General features: G+C 37.4%; 1 protein-coding gene across 2 annotated transcripts in view; it reads left to right on the forward strand.

Annotated features, from left to right (window-relative positions):
* The window catches only part of WWOX (WW domain containing oxidoreductase), a 476,293-nt gene that overhangs the window by 56,602 nt on the left and 394,327 nt on the right, over window positions 1–25,364 (forward strand). The window contains exons 6-7 of one of the 2 annotated variants that reach the window (XM_059857401.1): window positions 11,202–11,306; window positions 12,264–12,311. The exons of the other annotated variant lie outside the window; for it this stretch is intronic. Of the exons in view, the coding sequence (XP_059713384.1) occupies window positions 11,202–11,306; window positions 12,264–12,296 (138 nt within the window). The 3' untranslated portion in view covers window positions 12,297–12,311. Of the gene's footprint in view, window positions 1–11,201; window positions 11,307–12,263; window positions 12,312–25,364 lie in introns of those variants that run through there. 2 annotated transcript variants of the gene reach the window in all.

Raw genomic sequence — 25,364 nt, forward strand, 5'->3', positions numbered from 1 at the left:
GCATACAGCTTTTAGTTAAAGTATTAGCTCTGAGGCTAATTATCTATCATAAAATTATTTTAAGGGATAGTTGTAGAATTCAGTTTTTTAGAGGTCAGCATGGAAACTGTTTCTTCTCAAGGCATGTTTTTTTCAGGATGAGCTTTCGTGTCAGGAAATCGACAAAATAGTCACAAAAATGTGTATTATCATCCATATTGGAAGCAGTAAAGAATTTCTTCTATTTCCCCACGTTGAAAGTGATGATAATGGTGTCAGCAGTTTTATTCAGCAAAAAACCATTTTTCTTGATGATTAGATTAAACAAAATGAGGTGGAGGAGAGAGTTCCTTTGGAAAACATTGCTTTAAAGAAAATCAGGAACTTTCCTGCTGTCCTCCAGCAAAGTGTTAAGGTATAAACATACTTACATGATCTTATGACTTGAATTATGAAAATTTAGTGTTATGCTAGTGTAACTGGTTAAATACTGTCTAAAATATTGCTTAGCCAAAACCCCCAGTGGCTTTTGTTGAATACTTTTCAAGTGGAGCTGCTGGTGCACCTGGTGAGGTGTTCCAGACCCTGCCCCTCCACTCCCTGATTTCCCTGCCTGATCCTTTCCCTGATTTCTTCCCTGATTTCTCTGCAATGCCAGGGTATGACTTGCCTTGTAGAATTGGGAGCTGCTCACAGCACAGCAGAGGCCACAAAAGCTGGCCCTGATTTTCAGATGGGTGTACAAGGAAAGAGAAGATAATTAAAAAAAATAAATCAAGAATAACTTTTCAATGTTTTCCTTCTAAGTGTAGCTAAAATGGATTTCAAATACTTCATGTTGAGGAGGTGCAATTAAAATCAAGAAGCATCCTTGGAGTTTTTCTCAAGGAAAATTGGGTGGTCAGTGGGTGCTTTGCATAACTGGCATTGGTTGTTCCACTGTTGCCTCAAGGATTTATCCCAAAACACACTTCAGGTGCAGGTTAACTTTTTCTGGAAATCCTTTGTGTCTGATTTTATAGAAACTGAGCATGGTGTGAATTTTCTGGGTGTGTTGAAGAGTTGAAGTTGTAGGTTCTGCTGTTGTTTCTCATTAAGTGAGCTTAATGAGTAAATGTGAAATGTAGCTGTAGGATTTGTTACTGCACTGGGGCTCATCCTTAACTCTGGGTGACATCTCTGGCCCCTGTGCAGAGGAGCTGTCCCAGGGCATCATGATTGGACATAACACATAGGAAAGACTCTACATAGAAAAATGTATGAAATTACACAAAATGTCTGTTTTATGGTGTTTCTCTCTACGGCTTCCACAATGTTTTGACCAATGTTTCTCTTCTTTCATCACTGAAGCTTTTTGTTCTTTTTTCTGTTGGAGGGCAGAAAGCCAAAATCTGACCAGGTTATCAGAGCTGATTTCCCCATTTTTGGTAAATATATCATTTACTGAGGCATCATATGAAGTTTTATCTCTCATATTTTCAGAATTTCCTCAATCTGGCCAGCTGTCTGGTTTATGAGCATCTGAAGTCTTTGTTTCTAGCTCTTTTGTTGCCACTAGAAATTTGGGTATTTTCCTGTGAAGTCTTATCTGTTTGGTGCAGGAGCCTTGGTGCTCAAAAGGTGATCACACAATATCTGTTTGTGCACAAAACTGCACACAGCAGTCAACACCTCACTCAGAATCCTTAACCTGAGTGGACTCAGCATCCTGTGTGTGACAAAGCAATTTACCAAATGTAAATTCCTTCCCATTGCTGCATTGATGTGTTGGCTCTATTTTTTTTTAATTGAATAAATATATTACACAGCAGGGCAGATTATTTTCTTTGTGGCCTTGCTGTTGCAATTTGAGAACAGATACAATTTCCTTCAGCTGATGAAGAAAGCGACATCTGTTCTTGGTTTCCTGCAGCTTTCCTTCAGACAATGCCTTTAGATGCACAATTTGAATTCCTTCCCAAGAAATAGAAAATTAAAACTTTGACCCCTCCTTCAAAGCAGTGGTTACACTGTGACAACAGTGGGTTGAGCTAAATTCAGCTATGTCAGGCAAGAACTATAAAAGTAGATAGATTGCCCTCTAAGCTTCACTTTATTGGATATTGTAATTGACATATAGTTGTCATTTATAATCATCTGTCCATTCCTGTGAGTTGGGAGCAGTAAAGTTAATTGTGGCTGCTCATTTGCATTAATCTCACCTCTGAAGGGTACAGTAACCCATTAATATCATGTCATGATGAATTATCACAAATAACATTGAACATATTGATTAATGATCTCTGAGATTTGTATCTCGTTAAAACATTTTGTTAGCTCTTTAAACTTTTAAGCAGACAGTCAATGTATGCAGGAGAGGTTTAGAGATCACCCACGAGGTGATGAAAAGTTATGGCACACATTTTGGGTCACTAATTAAAAATTGTTTAAACATTTCATATTCATTTTAAGACTGCTTTTTCCTTCTGTAGTTGAGAGCTTGAAGGCTAATAGCAAGAATTGTCTTATTATTGTTCATTGCTTGTAAAGATAGTAATTTGTATTGGAGTTGGGATGAAACAGGGAAAAAGGGAGTAATGAGACCTAGAAACTGCTATTATTTCTTTTTCTACTCTATAACAAGAATCATGCTCAGCAAAGCATATGTTTGTTGGTTTTTTAAAAAACATAGTTTCCTTCTTTTTAATTTTTTTTCTTAATGCAAAACTTCCCTTGCTGCTTTAGCACTTGAAGCAGCTTGATTTTTTTTTTCCCTCCTGTTCTTTCTTTATGAATACAGATATATACACGAGGCTGAATGAAATCTCATCCAGTGGGTGGCCATGTAATTTGAAGTAGCTGATAATTAAATATTTTGCCATTTAGATTATTACTTGCTTAAATTTCTGTAAGCTAAGAAGCACAAAGACTTTAGGGAGGCAAGGGAATTTACACCATGGTTCAGGAAGGTGACTTGGCAGGACAGAAGTGACTCCTCTGCATATCTGAGTGTTGTGTTTCCAGAGTCTGGGAAATATGTAATGTTTTAAATCATTCAGCAGCCTGCCTTATTGTAAAGGTTTCCTTGTCTCCTTCTACATGAAGTTGCTGTATTTGAGTTGGTCATTTTAAATAAATAATAACTCTAGTGAGTCCTAGTTCTATATTCAAGACACTGTTTTCCTTTTCTTCTACCTGCAGAAAGCTGCCAGTAATAGTTATTTGAGGGTATACCACTCATCATCATCATCATCATCATTTATTACAATTATTTGAGTATTCCAGGCATTTCACTGTTCTTTTTCTCAAGTCTGAGGGGATGATTCATGTACACAGAATATTTTGGGTTAGAGCTGTTTTGTGTTTTCAGTCTGTCTCATTCTTTTACACTGGGAGGAAAGAAGGAGAGAGTCTGGGTTTTATGCTTTTGATGACTTTGTTGGTCTCTCTCTAAAACTAATCCTCACCTTTTCCTTCTAATTATTGCCCTTGGTACCTGGGATGAAGTTCACACACTCTGCCAAATGTTGAAATAAGCTAGTTTTGTAGAGGAGACTAATGTGAAGATTAGAGCAAGAAAAAATCATCCTTTCTAACTTGAAGATGTGATATGGCAAATCTTCACAGGTGTGCCATGACTTCTGCTGCTCTGGGCGTGTGCAGTGGCCAAAGGTATCACATCTCCTTTCCCCAGGCTGGGATTTTTGTGTGTGAACTAACACAATTTGAACTTATTTGCTAGCTTTTCAGCCCAGCCCCTACAATCTTCTTTCAGTAATTCCTGGGAGTCCGTTTCCCTGGCACACGAGGCTGTAGAGTCAAGGATTATATTCTAGCTATAATTTATGATTAACTAGATTTATGGCTGAGATCCCAAAACAGCCTCAGTACTGTGGCCTGAGGAATTAAAGCCAAAATGGAGACTATCATTCTGAATTGTTTGCTTCTCTGGATTTCAGGAAAACTCTTAGCTGTGTTTGAGAAACAAAAACAAACCCCAAATCCAAACCAAATACAATTTGCTGTTGTGTGACAATTCAATTTCGTAGTAAGGAATTTAGCACTAAAACACATGAAGTCCTCAGCCTTTCTAGCATGGAACTATTTTATTTAAACCCTACTATCACCTAAAGCCAATGCAGTGAATAATGCATATTGGACCCTCTCCCTGCTCATGCAGCCCCTTGCCAAACAGAAAGTGGTGGGGGGGACACACAATTAGGGTTCATTTTCACCCACGGTATTAATCCTTACTCATTTTAAAAAGCTGCTAACGGAAATATTTCCATTCAGCTCATTAATCAATTGTGATTTTCATTCCCTTGTTTTGTAAAAGCTGTTGCAATAAATACTTTTTTTCACAAAGCAAAATTCTAAGAGATGGATGCAGCAAGCGTAATTAATAGCACCCAGTTACAGAAGATCAGCAAGTTTGTGAGATTCACATGCTGCTTTACCATATGGCTGCCCAGTAGGCGAAAAATTTGATTAATGTTTTGAAGTAGGTTTTTTTCAGCAAGTATTACAGCCCCAGATGAGGAATTTTACTTCCGAGTATTGTTAGTCTTTACTAAAATAACAGATCTTTTGATTTAAAGCTAAATAATATTTTGATCTCATGAAAAATAAACATGCAGAAGAATTACTGTCCTGCTGTATAAAGAATGGACCCTATAGCTTGTTTATTATTCAGCCAATAATGGTTAAATTTTTGTTTCATCTTAGTTTTTCATAAGTTGGTCAATTTAAGATACCAGAAGAGATACATGGGTTTTGTGTTAAGGATTTCCCCATTAAAACTAGATCTATAACAAAACTGATTCATTCTAACTTGTCATGCTGTTTTCCTTTATACTCCTTATGTAAAATAATCAAATTTAAGCAGTTGGGTAATGAAAATCAGTAGCTAATGTGTGGTCTCTTCACTACAACATTACTGTAAAAATTGTATAAGAGCAAAATTCTACAATGTATTATTTTGCTTTTAAGTAAGCAGTAGTTCTAATAATTATAATTAGTACTTAATTTATTGACCCCCCCCTCCATGTTTACCTGAAATGAAAAATATTTACAGAAAAGCCTCTGAAGAGTGTCACGACCTAGGATGGAGTGCTCTCATGCAAAGCTGACACACAGCAGGAAGTTTTGCTTTTCTCACAAATTCTCAGTTTAATACCAGGAACATCAGCAGCTGGTGAAGAACAGATCCGGGGTGCTGAGCTGAAATGGAGTGGAGAGCAGCTTTGAGGGGGAGTCTTGCTGAGCTTCCAGAATGCTGAAGATAAAGCATTACCTAACACTGCTTTGGTTCCTTCTAATTGCTTCAGGTAATGCTGAGGCTCAGAGTCTGGTAGCATGATGCTAAGGCTGAAAGATGAGAATTACTGCATTTTAAAAAAGTACCTTTTTGCAGTTTTTGCAGTTATATAATTTAAAAAAAACAAACAAACCAACGAAAAAAACTGTGATTGATTGTAAGGATGTGCTACATAAAAAAAAATTAAAATAATTCTGATTCTGTACAAAACCCCAAATCAGAGATCTTGGCACAAAGTGCTTCTCTAAATTGCTTATTTTGGGGCACGGAGTGGGAACTCAAATCTAACTATAAAATGAAGTTCAGTAAAATTAAAAGTTTAAAAAAAAAAATTAAATAAAGGTTTTTTGAACCAAAAGTTTTCCTCTTTGACAGCTCTAGGCAGTGCATGACCAGAGGGGCTGTCCAGCTGTGTTAGTCAGTGGTGGTAAACATCAGAGGCAGGAAAAGAGCCTATGAAGTTTTTCTTAAAAAATCTTAAGATGAAGCATAGCTGAGGTAGTGAAATGATGGTTCTTAGTTCTGGAGAATACAAATGTCACAACAACTTGTGCTTTAGATTCACAGACAGCTAATAGATGACAGAGCCCTGTGAACAAATCCATACCTTTCATATTGAAGGGTGGATTAAATAGTTTTATGCCTTTGAGACAGGGTAGTTAATTAATTGATACAAGTGTCCCAGGCTTGCACTGTTTGTAGATTGCTTCTGCAAACTTGTTTTCCTTAATATTATCAATTTTTCTGCAAACTGCAGGAAGTAGAAACATTTTTTTTAGGGCATTTTTGACATGTGATCTTTTTTCTTGTCTATATCAGTTATTCTCTTGTCAGTGATTTATTTCTAATAAGAGCACATTTTATGCTATAAATTAATGTAAAATGAACCTGTGTTTCCCTTAACCTGTGACTAAACTACATGCTGATTTTAAGATATTCCATTTTATGCTCATTAAAATGTAGAGAAATTGATATTTGACTATTTAATTTTCTTCATTTTTAGTCTTCATTGGATTATCTAAGAAAATAAGCAGCCTTTTCAAGTATTTTATTGGTGGGGCTAAATTTTTAATTGATGATGTCTGCAAAAGAAGGTCACTGGAAGCTGCTTGAATAAATTATTCCATCGGATGCAAAGAGGAGTTAATCTGAACGAATGGGGGTGCTGGGGATGGTGTTGGAATTCTCAGCCTTTGCTTGGGGTTTTAATTCTGTAAATAAAAGAAAGTGTTGGCTCTGGTCTGTGCCAGCCCAGGGCTCACGTTTTTAACCCTTTCTGAGCTGCTGTGCTGCTCAGAACAGCTCTGTGAGGGGGTGTCTTTATGAAGAGGCTGTAGAGTGGTCACTAAAAGGCTCCTTAGTGTGGGACTTTGAATTTTAAATCACACACATAATTCAAAGGTAATCTAACTTTCAGTGTTGGTCTTTAGTCCGTTCAGTTAAATGGAGAAAAATGACTGACATAAGGAATGAGTTATTGATTTATTGCAGGAAAATGACTTCTGTAATATAGGAAGTATGGTAAAAGGAACAGCTTAATTATTTAGGGGACACCACTGAAAAACTGCTTTTGCAGCACTGTAGATTGTCTAAATAGGAGTTGTGCAGCCCAGGTTTTTAATAATTCTTTCTTAAAGACAAATAGCAGTGGTTTATTTTTTTTTTTTCTTGTAAGTTAGACTCATCTGGTTGTTTAAAATAGTTTTGTACTTGTGCAGTTGAAGCAGAAAAGCAGGCAATCAAATGATTTTGTTCTTGACCCTAAAGGCACGTCAGCTTTTAACTGGTGTTTCTCAGTTATCTGCATTTTGTTTATGCTTTGTGGAATTTTGATATCTGGGTGCCGGACAAAAAAGAAACGTGCTGCAAGTTATTCTGAAGCCCTTTGTTTCAGTAGGTGACATGAACTTTTAAAATGTGAATTTATCAAATAAATATATGTGGCAGTTTGTATCTGTATGAGCAAAATTTTTAAAATATGGTATTTGATGATTTATAAAATATCAGATAAGATATTTGCTTTGTCTTTTTCCATATGTTTTTGCCTTTGATTTAGTGCTATTCTTTGCAGAAGGACGACAGTATCATGTTATTTTGACTTCAGCTCACAATTTTTGGCAGCATCTCAGATAAACAGAATATTTGTGGCTAATTGGTTGAACATGTTCAACAATTATAATTATATTAAAGCCGTAATGTGCTTGAACATTTGCCCACTGCAGGCTGCTAATATGTGCTAACCTAAATTCCTGTCTGTGGCTGGAGCTGCCTTGTAACTGGTTTTATTGGAAATATGTGCAAAGTACAAAGGGCACATCTAATAGGAGTGTTTCTGAGTTTGCCACTCTGTTCAATATATGGGTGCTTGCTTGGTTCAGAATTCAGTCTTAAAATTTCCTGTCCTCCTGACATTACATATCTAAACTTCCAGTGTTGCTGAAAAGAAAAGGAGTCAGTATTATTTTTATTGAGTAAATTTTCAGGAATACTAGCTTGCCTTTCTAGCAAAAATTTCCAAGTTAAATAAAGAATTGGAAGCTTCTCCACTTTGGATGTTTTAAGTCCAAAACGTGAATTGCTACTGCACTTGAAGGGAATGGCAATAGGCTGACTGCATAGTGAAACAGAGGTTAGATGTTGAATTCTGAGTGGTAATGGAATTTTGGGTCCAGTCTGATGTATTTTTCAGTGCATAATTCCCCTTTTTTGTTTGGTTTTGGGTTTTTTAATTTATTTTTTTTTAAACAGATGTCCCAATCTCATCTTGCTCCTAGAGTTGTTAGCTCCTCTTGTTGTAGAGTAGGTAAATAGTGCTGGGCTTGACTTTAAAGCTTTGCCACTCGATTACCTGAAGAATCACCATTGTTTTGTGTGGATGATACCCTGCAGCTCTAAAAAATAGAGGCAATTATGCTTGCAGCCCCTTGTTTTAATTGAGTGAGGCATAATGACTTCTCTTCTATAATGCTCCATGGACTCAAAGCTGCTCTGAGAGGCTCCCCAGGGACCTGCAGTGTAGCCTTTCCCAAGCACATGTTTTTGGGGAAAAGTAGCTGAATGGAGGGGTCAGCCAGAGGCTGAAGCTGGCACAGCAGGAAGCAAGAAGCAGAACCAGTTTTGTCACTGATGACAGTGACATCAGCCTGTTCTCTGGTTGCTTTCAGGATTTTGTCCCTCGTGCTGGCTGGGGTTGAGCTCCAAGCTTTGTGTTCTCCACTCCTTCTCTGCTGTGTTTCTCCACCTCAGCAGTTCCCCTCCCTCCTCCTGTTTCATATTGCAAAAGGGTCTTTTTGTTCATATGTTCACATGCTAAACATTTTCTTATCTCCTGCCTGTTTTTTAAAATTTAGATTAAAAGATATTTAGAGCATGGGTTCTTGTTTATGTTTCTGCCCTCAGAGAGCCTGCACTTTGTCCCTTGAAAACCAAATTAATTTAATACAGTAATTTCTTTTCTCCCTGTTCCTGTGTTTCCATATCTCTAAAATTAATGTGCTTTTGCTCATGGCCCTGGTAAAATACTTTGAAAGATACTAAAGAAAAAGAGAAAACCACTGGACATCAATGTAGCTGCAGTAGAGCATATGCAATAAATGTTGGTTTATTCTCCATTTTCTATGGGTTAAGCAAGGCCTGCTCAGATCTGATTCACATACCCAGAATATTTTGGGTTCTCCCATTCCCTGGGGTGTGACAGCCAGATGTGCTTGCACTGGAAGGTGCCTGCCCCTGCTGGGCAGGGTGTGCTGGGGGCTGCACTCCTGGGAGCACACGGAGCCTGGTAAAAACTGGACCTGGCTGCCACAAAGGGCCTGCCCAGAGCAGTGAAATGCTGCAAAAAGGCCATCACAAAAAGAACTGAGTTGTGACTTCTGTGTTGATGTGAGGGGCTTTTAAGGAAAATCCAGACCTTGTGAAGGAGAGAGACTGGGAACACTGGGGTGGGACTGGTGAGGACTGGGATAGAAATGGAGAATAATTCCTGTGACAGCCCTGGCAATGATAAATGGTTTTGAGGGGAAAGCAGCTGATGGTGATCTCTGATGGAGGCCACCAAATCCCACCAGCTGTCTCTTTCCCTATTAACCAAATCTGACTTTCCTTTGGTAGGGTTGATTTTAATGGCATGCAGTGCTCCTGAGCTAGGTTCTTTTTGGAAAATTGACCTGACAGTCTTCAAAGAAGTCAACTTTCTAACTGTCACCTTGACTTTTGCTGAAATGGACAACTGGGAGGCTGCTCAAGGAGCAGAATGATGGGTTGCATCAAAAAGCAATATTTAATTGGTACTGATTTAGTAAGAGGATGCAAAACAGGGTGCTTGGTGGAACTTGGATGGAACAAAAGCTGTGCAAACATTTACCTTGACCAAGTTAGTCTCAATTTCTTGTGAGAGTTAATTCCTGATATTCTTGGATCATATGACTAATGTATCTCTGAGTGTGGCTAAATTAAATCTTTCAGGATCACCTGTTCAAGCAGAATCTCTCCTCTGCAAGTCTGTGCTTCAGTAGTAATTTGCTGTTTTTTCCCTTTCCTTTTCTTTTTTTGACTGCTGATATAAAAATATAACTTTCTCTTATTATTTTAATCTTTGCTTTTCTTCCTGCATGGATCATTTATTTGTGAACTGGTTATTTCAGTAAGGGCTCAAAGGTAATTTCATGGTTTATAGAATTTATATCTGAGGGTTTAATGAGGAAAACATATTGTTTTCTAACACATGAAACAGAGAATCTTTCATTATACTTTTATTTTCCTTCGCTAATATTACATGTATATCAAGTTCAAAGCCTTGAATACACCTAAGTATAAAATTATTCCTTTCCTCCACATGGGAAATATGAATGTTTGTGACTCAAAAACCAACACACACAGACTTAGGAGGTGATTTCATTTTTAATGAATCCACATGATATAAATGAACTACTCTTCTGTTTGTGCATTGTGCTAGAGTATACATTGGAAAATACAATAACAGTATATTACTTTTCTGTGATTTAGGTTAGGAATTAATGCATTCAAATGAATTTAAGAGCCTTGGGTATAATTCATACAGGATGCAAGTCCCTCAGTAGAGCTCTCATGAACATTATCAGATTCAGTACAGTTTGCATGGTCAAACTGATTAAAATTTGACCAACCCCCTCTTTTTGCCATTTATTAAATGTCTTTGAATGGCTTTTTTTCTTATTATCCCATGTGAGGAAAAAGAAGCAAAGAGAAGGTTTTTGCCAGGTATATCAAATTGTTAAAATGTCCTGTTTTCAACTGAGTTTGGTTATGGTAGATGAGGCTGGAACTAAGGTTGCAAAATATCAGATTTCTTTTTTTATATTCCTAGGTACATTTTCTGAAAGCTTTCCCTTTTTTCCAGTGCTGATGTCTCAGTGCCCTTTCACTCCACAGCAGGGTCATTACCCACTCTCTGGATAGGTTTTCTTGTATGGCTCCTGCCTTTGGCTAACAGTTGTGGAAGCTGGAGGATGCTCTCAGTATCAGTTTGATCTTTTGACAGATGAATACCTTTGCTGGGCTGCCTCCTGAAGAACTTACAAAACATCTGACTCCCTCTTCCTGATATTTTAGCAATTTTACATCCTGTGTTAATTATACCATAAAGTGTAAAACCTATTAGCAATTTTCAAAAAGCTTAGAAGGGTTTTGAGCACCTGGGACTGATTCTGGTGTGATGAAAACATCCTTTAAAATTGCTTCTGAGATAGAGCAGGAACTAATCCTGCTTCCTTGCAATGAAGGTTTGAAAGGATTCTGCTCTTAAGTACAAAAAACCCATAAAATGTGCCCAGTACTTGGAGTCATCTCTCAGGAAAGCTTAAATACAGATTTTTGAGCTGGAGGGGAGTAAGTATTGTGGTAAGTACTCTGCAATAGTAATGCCCTTGTGTTGCTGATTTATCAAAAGGTCGTTGGAGCCTCTGAAGTTCTACAGAAGTCAGTGTTGTGTGTGCTGGAATTGATGTCTCTGGCTGTCCTCTGTCATTGTTTAAGGATTCTTACTGCAGCAGAGGTAATGAAAACCCCCAGGAAGCTGCTCATGCTACATTGCCAGGGAAATCAGGCCAGGAAGGGGCCCATGGGCTCTGCCAGGTTACTCAGTCTCAGATAAGGAGGTTTAGGGATGTGGGACATGGAGTGGGTGACTGACTTTACCCAAGACAAGTTCAGGCTGGTTTCAAAGGCTGAAAGTTCCCCAAATGTCACGGGATTGACAAGTATAGCTCTCCACTGGCTGTACCCAAGTTTTGAAAACACAAACACACTTCTCTATTGCTGTTCTTTTTGCTCTTTTAACCTCAACTAGTCTGTATAATAAAACTCCACAAATACAAACATCTCTGAGGTTCCTCTGGTGACAATTTCACTGTGAGAAAATGAACACTTTGCTGTTCCATTTCATATACTCTTCATAAACAAAATTGCAGAATTGTTTATTAAAATCTTTGCTGTGGAAAGCAGAAATAATGATCTATGGCACATTTCCTTAGAGAACCAAAGAAAACATTCCAGAGCTTAATTTCTTAATATGCTGTTGAATAGTGAACAAACTTACATCTGTGGCTGTGTTTTGTTTTTAAATGTAGGTATAGTCCTTGTCTCTTACTGGTTAGGAAGCATTTATATAATGATAGCATGGAAAGATTCCACAGACAAGTTTAGGCCACTACTCAGAGTGAGGATCTTAAAAGCTGGAGCTCATTTTCATTGTTATTGTTTTGTTTTTGCAAGAGAAAAGGGCTCTGCAGGTTTTCAAGCCATCCCAGAAGCCCAGAGATGAGAACGTGTTTCCATTTCTTCTTGTTGCTGGATGTGATTGATCACCCAAAGAGGGAAAAAGGAGCAGTAGATGTTCAGTGCTCATCCTGGGCAGCTCTAGAAAGCTCTGTGCTGTAGGAGGTGTATTCTTCTCAGAGGACTTCTTATTTGATTGGGTTTTGTTTTGTTTTTTGTTTTTTTTTTTTTTTAGGATTGCAGCCTCTTGCTTATGGAGCTTTCATGATGATTTAGTGCTTATAAGACATCACTGAATATCAAGGAGGCCTTAATAAATCTGAATTGGTCTCAGTGTGAATGGAAATGAAGATGTGTTTTTATTTCCTGTTGGGATGATAGAATGAATTACATCAGAAATCTGACTCTTGGAAGAACTGGGAATTCTTGAAGAATCCAGCAGCCAGGAAAGCACACCAAGGGCTCCACAGAAGGTTTCTGCTGAGAAAGAGCAGCGCTGGTGATGAGTTATGTTAATGTTTGGAAGATGTGCCAGTGCTGCTGCCAGGGCCCAGCAGGAGCAGGGAGGGTGAGCCCCAAGCCAAGAGCACCAGGGCTGAGCTGTGCAGCCCCTCCTGAGCAGGGTGGGGATGATGATTTCCCTGAACTGACCCAGAAAAGGCAAAAGGGCGTCTCAGGTCATCCAGGCAGGAGCAGCAAGATGTGGGCTGGAGATGAGGCTTCAGCAGAGGTCCAAGGACCATCTAGGAGACAGGGCCATGCCAGGTACACCTGGGATGGGGCTCTGGGAGGGGCAGAAGGGTCGGGGCATGGACCGAGCTCTGGGAGCAGAGAGAAGGGGATGCATTTGGGGAGCTCGCAGGGGAAACTGCACAGGGGGCTGAATTCTGTGGCACAGACCTGTTGTCAGTGATCTGAGATGAGAAAAAGAAGTTTCCAGTAAAAAGTAACTTTGAGACTGGAAGCTTGTAGCAGGGATAAATTCTGATACACTTACTTGCCTTTAAGAGAACCTCATTCTAGTTAGTCCCTCTGATTTCAGAATAATACTTCTGTCTGTAATCTCAGCTGTAGTACTTTGCCATGTATCACCACATTTTTATGAGAAAATCATTTGTTTTTATTGTAACTTTTAAATTTTATTTTTCATTAAACCCCTTTTATTGACTTTAGAAACGGAATTTAGCTATAGCAGTGTAAATCCAGAGGAAGTGAATTTATGCTGTTTTTATACCAGTAAGCATAATCTGGCACACGCCTAAAAGAAAAAAATAAATTCAAATTGTATAGTCAGCAGTCAAAGCTTCTTGTTAGAAAATTCTTCATCTGTAAGAATGCTATTGATAAAGAAGGTAAAAACCTCAAAATTGATTTGTTATCAGCTCAATACAGTTTGTCTGAACAGTGAACTTGCTTTTTGTTCTGCCATGTGATAAATGTATTTAGCTATGTTGTAAAATCTAAGCTGAGATAAGCTTCTGTACAATATAAGTATAGGACTGGAAACCAGGATTTCCAGAATTTTACCTCTTGCTTCTGTCCGTAAATGAAGTTGTGACCAAAGTGACATCTTAGGTCTTTGTAAAGAAAGCTAAATTCCCTTTGCAGTTTGTTTAGGAGTCACTGGGAATTCAGGATCTTATGAGATGAGATCTTTTCAGGATTGATATATTTTGTTTCTGCAGTTGTAAATTGAGAATAGTCTTTTGGACAGTCTAGTTATGCCAGACCCTGAGTCTTTAGCACAGGCTGTGGAGCTGCAGTGAGCAGCCTACTCCAGGCATGCAAGTTGGGAATTAATGAGGACTGGAAGTTTGGAGTATTTCAGGCTTTATGGTTTTTCCTTTTTGCTGAATTTTATAGTTACTTGAATTACTTGTTTTGTTACACTTAATTTATCATTTTAATTTCAGGGAATGTTTTGACAGTAAATGTTCGTAAAGCAGCTAAATATATTTTTACTGGAAAGGCAAAAGAGGTACAAGTGGCATTCTTATTTTCCTGTTACTTCTATGGTATTAAAGAGACTGAAAAGTGTAGTTTGGTCTTTGCAGAGAGTGTACATTTTTTTTCTGCCAGCTGTGTTTATTCTTCCTATGATGTAGTTTAGGGTTTTTCTTTCCTTGCATTATTTCCTGCCTGTGCCTCAGAAGGAGTTAGAATTCGAGAATATAACAGGGCCAAAGGGTGGGCACCTGTTTATGACCACAGATGGCTTGTTTGAAGTCTTATCAGTTGTAACATTTAACAGTGCAAGGCCTTGCTTTTTTTTTTCCCCCTTGTTTTTAAACCAATGCTTTAAAAGGCAAATTGTGCTTTATTTATTTTCTAAAATTACACAATCTACTTTTTGCACACGGTAGCATTCACTTAGTTTATACCATAAGTGACCTTGTTTGTATTTTCTTTCAACTCTATAAGTTACCCTATTTTTTTTTTTTTTCTGCTGGTATTGAGGTTTCCTACCAGTCCTGAAAAATTAGGTTTTAATTTTTTTTTCCCTTCTAGCCAAATAAACATAAAGAAGAATGAGAAGACAGGAATTGTGAGTGGATTTATGGCTTCTTGGAGGCAGGTTTTATTCCTCTACATGCTACTCCTTTAGCTTTTGATGAGGATATTTCATTCCTCTCTGCCATGACTTTGCTACTTCTGAAATGCCTGATGTGCATAGATTGTTCTTGTGCAGCTGCTTTTCCCTGGATTTCTACAAGAAAATAACTAGATAAATGAGAAAGATTTTGTAAATGCATTAGGTGTGTGCCATTTACAATATTCACAATGACAACGTAGTGAAGAGCAGGCTTGACTTGAGTCTACTTTTTCCCCAAATTTCTTTGAATGGGTAAAATGCCCAAACTATAAATTTCTGCATGCTCTGATCAGGATTTTGATTTCTAAGTTAAAATTACCTAACCCTAATCCTTTTCATTTCTCATACTATGGCTACAGTGCACAGTTCAGGTGCTGGAAAGGAAGTTTGTATGTTTGTGGACTACTGGTCTTAAAAGCAGGAAACCAATTTTACATCCTTTACATGACAGATAGTGAATCGATAAAGCATCAACCCAAGGTTACACTTGGTGTCTCCACTGAGAAGACAATAAATCATGTTATGTGCATACAGGTATATTGACTCAATTTCTTTGGGCTGCCTATGCAAAACTGAAGGTGATTGAAACTAAACCATTAGAGTGAAAGTCTTCTAATGGCAGGTATAAAGCCATTTAATCTGCTTTTTATGATTTGAGATTTTAATATTAAAAATCTAAGTACAACATTTAAGTCAGATTGCAAATCCATCGGGTCCTGCACCCTGTCTCAAGTAATGGTCACTGGCTAAAGAGGGAGACTAACAGAACTTGTGCAGGATGATTTCTCCCTTGTTGAACCCTTCTGGTCTTCAGTAATTAACACTTGGGTACTTTGTAGCTGGACACTGCACCCATGTAAAGAATTTAAAATTCAGGAGACTTATCTTAGATAAACTTGTTCATTTTCATTTTTAATCTGTTTATAGTTTGGCTTTCCCAGTGAAGTTTTGCACAAATATATTGGGGGAAAAGAGTCTGACACGTGTTGGAGTGGGTGGGTAAAGAAAACAGTCCCTTTGTGCTTTATGTCTTTGTCACTGAGTACTTTCTGAGGATAAAACACTTGGTGGTTGTCACTCCTTTTAATGTCTTGACTGGCTTGTGCTGAGAAGGTGTAGGTCTGGCAGTACAGGGCATGTTTATTTCTGGCTGGTGGCTTCAAAGAAGGGACCATCTGAGGATGAAGATGGAGTTATTGACAGAGCATGTCTATCAGTGATAGTGTATTTTTTTCCTTGAAATTTTCATATCTCAGCACCAAACAAGTCATCAGTACAGATAAATGAGTTGATTCAAGATGCAAGGTTGCTGCTGTATCATTAACAAACCTCCAAAGAAGGTTCTATCATGCTGCACTGCATTGCTGAGACTAGTTTTGTTGTTTTAATATTGGCTATCCTATTAGCCTGGCTGGACAGCTGTCTCCTCTACTGCAGGTGTTGAAATACTGCTTGATGAGCCAGTTTGGCTTCTAATATATGTAAAAATATATGCAGGATTGGGGTGTGGGTCAGAAAACCACTCTGAATCCTGTTTAGATAAAGGAGCATGACAGCTTACATTTTCTGAACCCCAAGATAGCCTTGACATACGTGTGCAAGGAGAGACATTCCTTGCTTATCCCTGTGCCCCTCTGAAAGCCTCATTGCATCCTCACACCTGGAATTTTTGCAAGAATGAGTTCTGAAGGAAAAGGCACATGTTTGAGTGCTCACCAACACCTCATCTAGACCACAACTCTTGGTTTCAGAATAGTTAGATATGATTTCTAAAGACATGGGAAATTTTATTTAAAAAGAGTGATGGCTAAATAGAATGTAAGTTAGAATTAATATAAAAAGTTGCAAGTTGTATAGGTAAATAATAACATAATTATAAAAAAAGCTATGTGGAAAAAAGATCCTTGGTATCACTGTATATTTGATTTGTGTGCTATAGTCATTCAGGAACTATTTGACTGTAAAATGTTACACATTGAGATTTGTAACTGAAAACTTTATGATATGAATTGTAGTTAGAGGAATAAAACCAAATTGCAATTTTTTCCTAAATTGAATATGCCACTATCTTATATGTCTCAGCCTTTCTGACCTGGCCTTGCATGATGCTTCTTGACTTCCTGTCCTGCTGTCATTTTCTTTCATATTGGTCTGGCACTTAGTCTCACTGGAATCAATAAGGTTGCTCACATGCAAGTGTTGAATAAATAATTGATTAAGGAGATACTACACTTGTCACATCTTTTCCTAGCAAAGGTAGCCAACATAACTCTTTTTTTGTAAAAAACTTCTGTTCTTTCCTTTTACTGATTATCCCTCACTTCTTCCACTGAACAAGCACAGCGTGGAATCTACCAGATAATCTGATTGGTGTGAGCTGGAATTTTTGTGAAGTGGTGATACCACTGGGTGTGTACAGCAGCTGGGAGAAGTGGCTTCTCTGCACCTGTGTAGCTCAAACCAAGTGATTGTCTCCCTGTTTCCCTTCTAAACCCCTTAACCTGCTCAGTTTTAAAAGCTGTAATCCAGAATGGCAAAGCTTGCTTGGATATTGGTCACCAACGCTGACTGCTGTGCTCATCAAATTCTAAATGAAATATTTAAATAATTTGATCCTACACAAAGCCAGATAGAAAATAGCAGATAAAATGGTATCTCTTGACATGAATAGTCCCAGTGAAGTTTGCCTGACTGCTTGGCTGGGTTTTGTGTATTTAGAATTGCAGTAAAAGTAGAAACATTTCTTGACAGTCGTTGTGTATTGTGACATCTGAAATTGAAACAGCCACTTCCAAATTTTCTGCACATCTCCTCAACTCAGAGGTTTATTATAGCTCCTAGTATGTTATGGTAGTATTAAACTACAGTGAACTTTCTATAATGGGAATGCACTTACACTGAAGACAGATGTAGGATTTCTGTAGGAGATGGAAAATAAGATATCCCAGGCAAATAAATACCTGATGACTGTGCCCATTGCAGTCACTCCACCAGTGTGATTAACCTTTTTATCTTCAATTACATTCCTAAGTGATACAATTTGTTCCAGTAAAATAGTGTGCAGATCCAGTCTTGTTCAATATTTCCCACAAATGCATTGACTTGCTGTTTTGGCTTATGAAATCCTTTCTGTTGTTGTGGTTCAGTGACAAGAGAGATGAGGTAATTACAGAGCAGTGTGCCCACTGGTTTTTCTCCAGTGCGTTGCTGTTGGACCACTCATATAGCCAATTGTCAAAAACAGTAAGGAAAAAAGGCTCAAATATATTTACCAGAAATTAAGTTGGTGCTGCAGAAGTTACAATGTGCATTTTATGTCATCCTACATGTTGCTACACTTGTTTTGAAGTAATGTTTCATTATTGCTATTGTATGATTAAATATTGAGAGTATTGCTTTTCCAATTGTTCTACTCCAGTATTTAATGAGTGCAATTAAATGGAAAAATTGCCTTTTTAACTGATGGTAGTCTATTAATGTCTCTGTCTGTTCAGAAAAGAAAATAAGTGAATTATTAGAATGACAAATGAGTCAAAGTTACCACGGTGATGGAGAGGTGCGATTCCCCTCCACATAATCTTCAATTAGTGATCTTTGTAAGAGGATGTTTTTCAAAAGGGTAATAGAGAAGTAATGAGATCAGAAGGAGGTCAAACCCAGCCTTCTTCGTTTGGCAGTTTGATTAATTCATTTCTCCTTCTTGCAGATTGCTGTGAGGGGCTTTTGGCACCTGGTGTTTTCCATGGGACTCTCGTTCATGTGCGTGCTTATGAAAATCTTTTGTGTACCCAAGAATGTTCATCCCATTGGAGCTGGAGGTTTTTGAATGGTTCAGATTTATTCTTTAGTATGAGCACTCACTGGTAGTTCTGAAAAGGAAGTTTTTTGAGAAGAAACCATCCTTAATTCTGCCATGTGTATTCTTATGAGGCAAAGGGCTCGAGCCTGGTACTGGGATGCAACACAGCTTCCTTCAGGGGGATGGGGATTGAGTCAAAGGAGAGGGATGGAAAGAAGGGCACAAGAACATAAAGCTACAGTGAAGTTGCTTTTCCCACAAAATCTTGATCAGTCCCACAATACCTTCAGAAATGCACACATGTAGCACTTTAGATGTTCCCTCGTGCCCCTTCTCATTCTTACCACTTATGAAGAAAGTTTTATTTTGAAGAGTAATGAGCTGTTTTCTGATGGTGATCATAGACCTGAGTGGCTGTGTCCCCATGCAGTGTGTTAAGCCTGTGCTATGAGTACAGTTACATCCATGTTTGGTTTATCCTCAGTAGTAATTCACTTCTTTTAAAATATTCAAAGCTGTTTTCCTGCAAAACCAAAACACCAGTAGCATTTTCTCAGGTTTACATACTTGTGCTCTGATCAGTTTTGCTCTCTGATAGTTGAATGTATGATGTGGTTTCAATTTTGACATAAATTTAGTCATTCTATGCAAACTAACATGTCAGTAGAGGAGCAGGAGATGTTAATTTAATATGACATTCTCTTGCCAGCACATGTGACATCAACAGTGGCATGATATCCAAGACTTTAATATGTCTGGGTTACCTCAGTTTAAGCTCAAGATACTCATGCAGCTTTTACTTTTGGCTTTGGTAAGGGTAACATTAACATTGGGTTTTCTTACTGTCTTATGAAGTCTTTGCAACAGTCATCTAACAGATGTTCAGAATTATTATTATTATTATTATTATTATTATTATTATTATTACATTTTAAATGTTTCATCAATAAAAAGAGATACTATGGATTAAATAGATTATAAAATATTTTTTATTGTACTGATGATGACAGAATCATGGAAGGGTTTGGGTTTGGACTTAAGGACCTTCTGAAAGGTTAAATATGAAAGATTATTCTCATTGCATTTATAATCACAAATCATAGGCACAAAACAATTTTGTGAATTTCCCTTCTTTTTAGGTGCTTGTCCATTTGGAGGGAATTTATACATGCACACACATATTTATGTGTATAGATAAACATGTCTCCTACTTATCAAAGTTCTCTCAGAACAGAAAAAGTAAAATTAGATTTTTGTAAGCTGGAGTGATGTGCATGTTCTTATTTTCAGTGTGTGGTAAAGTAATCCTTCAATTTTATTTTTTAACAGTATTCTGTAATATAAATAATCTAGTCTTTTCTTCTGCAGACTGTTTAATTCAGACAGGTTGAAGTTGCCTCCAAAGATTGGCGTCAAATTGAGGAAACCATTCATGTAGTAAATAAGATAATTTGTTTCTGCCCAAAAAGATTAAAATATAGATTTTTTTCTTTTAGCCTATATGATTTAACACATACAGTTCCTGCATCTCTATGATTCTGAATGCATTTTAAAATTAAGCACTTGTACATGGATTTTTTTTATTTTTCATTTTCTGCAGTGCACTTTTAACTTGAATTTCTGGAATTGTAATTAATATAATCAGTAGAGATCTTTATATCTTTCCTAGATACTGATAAGTGTTTATGTAATTTCAAATGTGATGAGAAACTCGTGCTCCTGATGAAAGCAGAAGTTGTAAAAACAAGTAGCAAGTCCTACAATTTGAGTATTGTTATATAAATAAATGAGGGAAAAATGTGTTCTGACACCTGTTTTCTGTGTAATTTTTCAAGTCAGGGATATATTTCTCTGTACTGTTTTGTGCAATCATAAACATTCTTGTGTTTTTTAATTGTTCTTCACCCAGTCTTTCATAGTATCAATTGTACTGCTTGTAGCTAAAATAGTAACTATTGAGAAAGTTTATGAGTTTTGGTGATTTTGGGGCTTTGTTTGCTTAGAAAGAGGAAAAAGGAGCTGGCAGCTGCTGAAAATCTGGCCCCTGTTGTAATGTCCTGTGTGTGAGTTGCTCTTCTGCTGTGCTTGTTGGGCTCATTTCATGGAATCAGCCTTAGGGACTGATCTCCCCTTAGAAAATTAAATATTTACATGGCTGAAGTCTGATCAGAACAACTCTAATTAAAGATTGAAAACACTTTTTGAGGTGAGCATTTATGTTACCCCTTTGTATGCAGTGGCAACAACATTTTTCTCTTCAGGCATAAAAATCTGTTCAACTGAACAGATAAAATGGGTTTTCTCTTTGGCCCACTGTGGTGGTCAGAAATGGTTCAGTGTCAGTACACTGCAGTTTTTAAGTGCTTCTCAGGTTGTATTAAACTTTAGAGAAGTCAGTATTACATGTTATTAAATAATTCTGGACTGCCTTAACCATCAAAAACAAAGTAAGAAGGAAAAGTTTCTTTTCGTTGTACCTGAAGGCAAAATAATGTGTTGGCTAAACTTCCCACAGGAGCTTGGCTCCTTCATAATGCAATATTTAGTGCATAATGGCTCCTTATCTGTTTTTTGTGCAAAGTCCATTCTGGATTATTGGGCTCTGCATAAATAAAGTTGTTTGCTTTTAAGGTATTTTTTTGTGACGATGTTGGAACCCAACTAACACAACTTCTAGGGATTGATCAGTTCCTGAATATGCAGGTCGTTCTCTTCTTATGTGATGCATGTCTTTTGTGCAGAAAACCTATTTCTCCTGACTCTCTGCCCACACAGTTTGTCCATAGATATTAATTTCTGAGTGCTTTTTAGCCTCAAGCTTTGACACTTTTATGCTAAAAATCTGTGTGAGCAGAAATTTGTGCTGCAGAAATGAAAACCAGAAAATAACCATAGTGAAAAATCACACTCAGTAGAGCTGAAAGTTGAATCATCTCCTAGAAGATTTCCATGTTAGAAATACTAAACTAATTGTTAAATAAGTAAAAACAACCGATGAAGTTTTTCTGAGACTCAAAGAAGATCAAGTGGGAGATGACAATCTTGGTGGGATTCACACTGTTCTGGCAAATCCACTTACTCAGATTTTTGCAAAATAAATATTTTTGAACCCAGTGCCTGAAATCATATCTCAGCTCTTGATTATTCAGTTAGTTGACACTTGATTGTCCTGAAGTCCTATAAAACACTGTAAACACTCTCGTTCCTTACTGTATATTACTTTGGTAGTTTTGAGTGACAAAACCATTTAGACACTGTGGCTGTTACCATATCATGGTTTGAAAGGTAAAACAGAACATGATCATCTTTTTAATAGGAACACTGTGTGATTCATAGGTGGTGAATATTTCATGCACTTTGCATTTGCCTTTGTGCAGGAGGGTAAATGGAAAGTAAATCCATGTGTACTTTAGACAGTAAAAAGGCATTACTTTGTTACATCATATAAACATGTAGATTTGATTCTCTCTTTACTCCTGCTGTAAAAAGAAAGTTTTAAAGTGTTTAGCCATACCTGAAAATGTAAATGCCCGAGCCTAATGTAATGCTGAAAAAAAATTAAGATAAATGATACTGCATCCTTGCCACAAACTGCAGCTTGTACAAAATTCACTTTAGTTATTATACTGTGAATACGTGTGCTAAACCTCCTCTGTGTATGCACAATTTATGTTGAATGCAACATGAATCATTTTAATAGACCAAGCAAAAAGTCCCCAAAGTCAATTTTCAAATTATGAACCTTGGAACAGAATATAGCAACAATGAACAACAAATAGTTCAGATTTTACGCTGAACTACAAATGAACCATTAAAGGTACAGTATACTCATTCAGAAAAAACACTTTTTCCTTATCATCACAGTGGCTAAAAAGCATAGCAAGAATATTTCTTAAAGGTCAGCTCTAAATTTTCTCTTTCTCTGTACCTTATTAAGAGGCACATTCATGAGCCCTGATGCCATGAAGGTTTTTGCATCTGTTGTGAGACTTGGATGATTCCGGTTGTTCTGGTTAGATTCTGCCTCTGATCTGCCATGTAACCTTGAGAAAGGCTGGGTTTAATGCTTTGAAATTCAGGAATCCATTCTGATTTAAAAATGCTTAAAAAATGACCTGGCTTCAGATGGGTCATTTGAATGGAAAACCTTTTTGCTACCTGGTTTTAGCTGTTCAATGTTGCCAGGACACAGCAAAGGTGGAGAATAAGAGGAGCACAGGTCTTTTAAAGGCTGGCAAGGAATTAAAACTCAACAGAAAGGAAGGAAGAGTGTCATCTAAAACTTACAAGAGTTAAAAGCATATAAATGGTTTCTCATTGCCTCATCTACTGCATTAATAGCATTTTTCACTGCTGGATACTTTAATTTATGAAATAATAATCTATTTAGTTGATTGTATGGATGCTGTTGATTTTTTAAAACAAAATTTAGTATTTTTGGAGCCTTTTCATTTTTTTTAAAACTTGCCTCTGTCCTCCTAAAATTGCCTTCTTAATCAAAGTTTTATAATATAAACCTCTGCTTGTTTTCTTGGCAAATGCTTTTTCATGGGCCTGAGAGAATTAGTGAGTCATGCCTCGAAATGCTCTGTGGAGCCTTGTGCAATTCAGTGTTCTTTAACTGGTCAAATTTGCTGTTTAGATTGGAGAAGACAGAATGAAGTAAAAAGACTAAAAAATTGTGCTGAATGGTGTCATGGGAGGGGAGAAAAAGGCTATTTTCAGTTAACTTTTTCAGGCATGTTGTAAAAGTAGAAATTGACAGTGGTCATGGGCTTTTCCAGATAGAAGTACATGAGAAAAATAATTCAACTCCAAAGTTTACAGCCACCATGTCATGGTCAGTTCTGAACATGTTCTGTGAGGTACACCATGGCTGTGAAAAATAGAACTGAGAGTGTTGCAAGAACTGTGGGATTCTGTAAATTATTTAACACAGTCTGTGGAGCATAAGAACCATGGGTTTCCCATGAAAACCTGCTTAGTGCTGACTGCCTTTAGCATTTATAAATTGTATAAAACAATTTATAAAATCTATTATAGAAGTTTAGAAGGTTGCTCATTGAAAATTAGCTTTCTATAATTTCTAGAGAATTTGCCTTTGCATTTAGACTGAGTCTTTGTAAGTCACTTTTTGATAATTGCCTCATTTCAGATGCTATTTTAAGCATCCCTGAAAACTGCTGTAAGTTTTTGGAAGTTAACATTTCTTCCAGAGCAAAAGGTAAAATTTGTTACAGATTTCCTTGAAAAATTCATTTTTTTGGTGTATTTCTTAAAGGTTGCAAGCCTACCATTAGAATAGCAAAAAAAAAAAAAACAACCCAAAAAAGCAAGCCTTCATTTCTGCTTGTCTGGCAGGAGAGCACAGCTTGTTGCCATGGGGTGCTCGTGGATCAAATTACATCTCAAAGGAACTTGGTGTAGTTTGGTAGGACTGGGTTCCAGCTCCTCACTTTTACACTACTGCAGGTTGTTGGTGAATATTTATAGCTCTGCAGATGGGGTGCTTGTACATGATCTCAGAACTTACTCCCTGCTTTTACTGCTTTTACTGAGGACAGGGTTGCACTTGTTTCTCCCTGCAGTTACTGGGACCAAAACCACAGACTTTTTATGGTGAGGCAGTTGCTGTTGGAGACCTACAACTTGACTTTGAATTATTTCAGGGCTTTTAGTCAGGATTCTTTATGAAGCAGATGTGATAAATTATCTGCATTTGATACACAAATTTGGCAGAAACTCTGCCTCTTTGTTTTAAAAATTTCTTTTTATTTATCAGCCCCTGTGAAATTTTCAAGTGACTTTAAGCAGCCACCATAAATAAGAAACACATTCCTCAAATGTTGATAATGTTTCCTTCCTCCCCTTGGTCCTTTTCTGTAGGTAGCTGAACCTGAAATCCAGAGTATTGTCATCTTTAAGCAAAACCTTTTTCTTATTGCAGGAAAGATAATCCAGTATCCCATGGTCTTGCAGCTCAGAACGTTATCAGAGTCAGAACAAAATTTTATACAGATGGAAAAAAAAGTTTCCCATCTACCAATCCAGAAATCTCCAAACTCAACTAATTTTATGATGTCAAGGCAAGAAATCTGTTTTGGTGTTTCTGTTTTGCCTTCTTGCCTCCCATTCAGGTTACTGACTGTGTGTCAGTGACCCACAGAGATCTAACCAAGGTAGCTACAATATCACATTGTGCACTCAACCAAATTCTAGGAGGCAGCCTGAGCATCACAGAATGTGAAATTTAGGCTGGTGAAGAGGGAGTATGGATCAGCAACACATTGATTTCAGCCAGGAATCAAATCAGCAGTAAGATCAGAGAAGGAGCCCTGTGGTTTCATCCAGACTCTGATCCACTCCATCATTCTTCTCCCCAATGCCTGAGAACCCCTCTGACTGCTGGAGAGGTGAGGAAACAGATTTACTACAAAAGACAGTGACAGAAGAAGTTGAAAATGCTTTCTTTTCTTTTTCCTGTAGATTGTGAGATGTAAAAGTTATGAAAATGATGTGTATGTATGGAAAGATCTTATTTATATTCCACAAGAGTAACAGTTGTTCCAATATAATGGCAGCCCCCCTTTATTCCTCAGCATCATGCATTTTCTTCATTCTGTGATATATTATGTGGCTTTTTGGTGTAACTACACATTTAGATCCTATTGAATAGAATTTATGTGTTGCCTTATGGAAAACTTGTTTCATAATTCATTAATTATTTACTATTACTTGACCTTACAGTACATGAAAAAACCTCTCCCATAACTGTAATTTCAGTTCTCTCTAGTGTGAAATCAATCACATTCCACACCTTTTATATTATTTACAATGTGAATCATGAAGTTTTCCTGTGGATTTCTCCCAGGTTACTGAGAACTTTCAAACCTGAGTGTGTGGGAAATGTGCAGGCTGTCCCCTGCAGAGCTGGGCCAAGTCCT

This window comes from Haemorhous mexicanus, chromosome 12, assembly GCF_027477595.1.
Source record: "Haemorhous mexicanus isolate bHaeMex1 chromosome 12, bHaeMex1.pri, whole genome shotgun sequence".
Lineage (NCBI taxonomy): Eukaryota > Metazoa > Chordata > Aves > Passeriformes > Fringillidae > Haemorhous > Haemorhous mexicanus.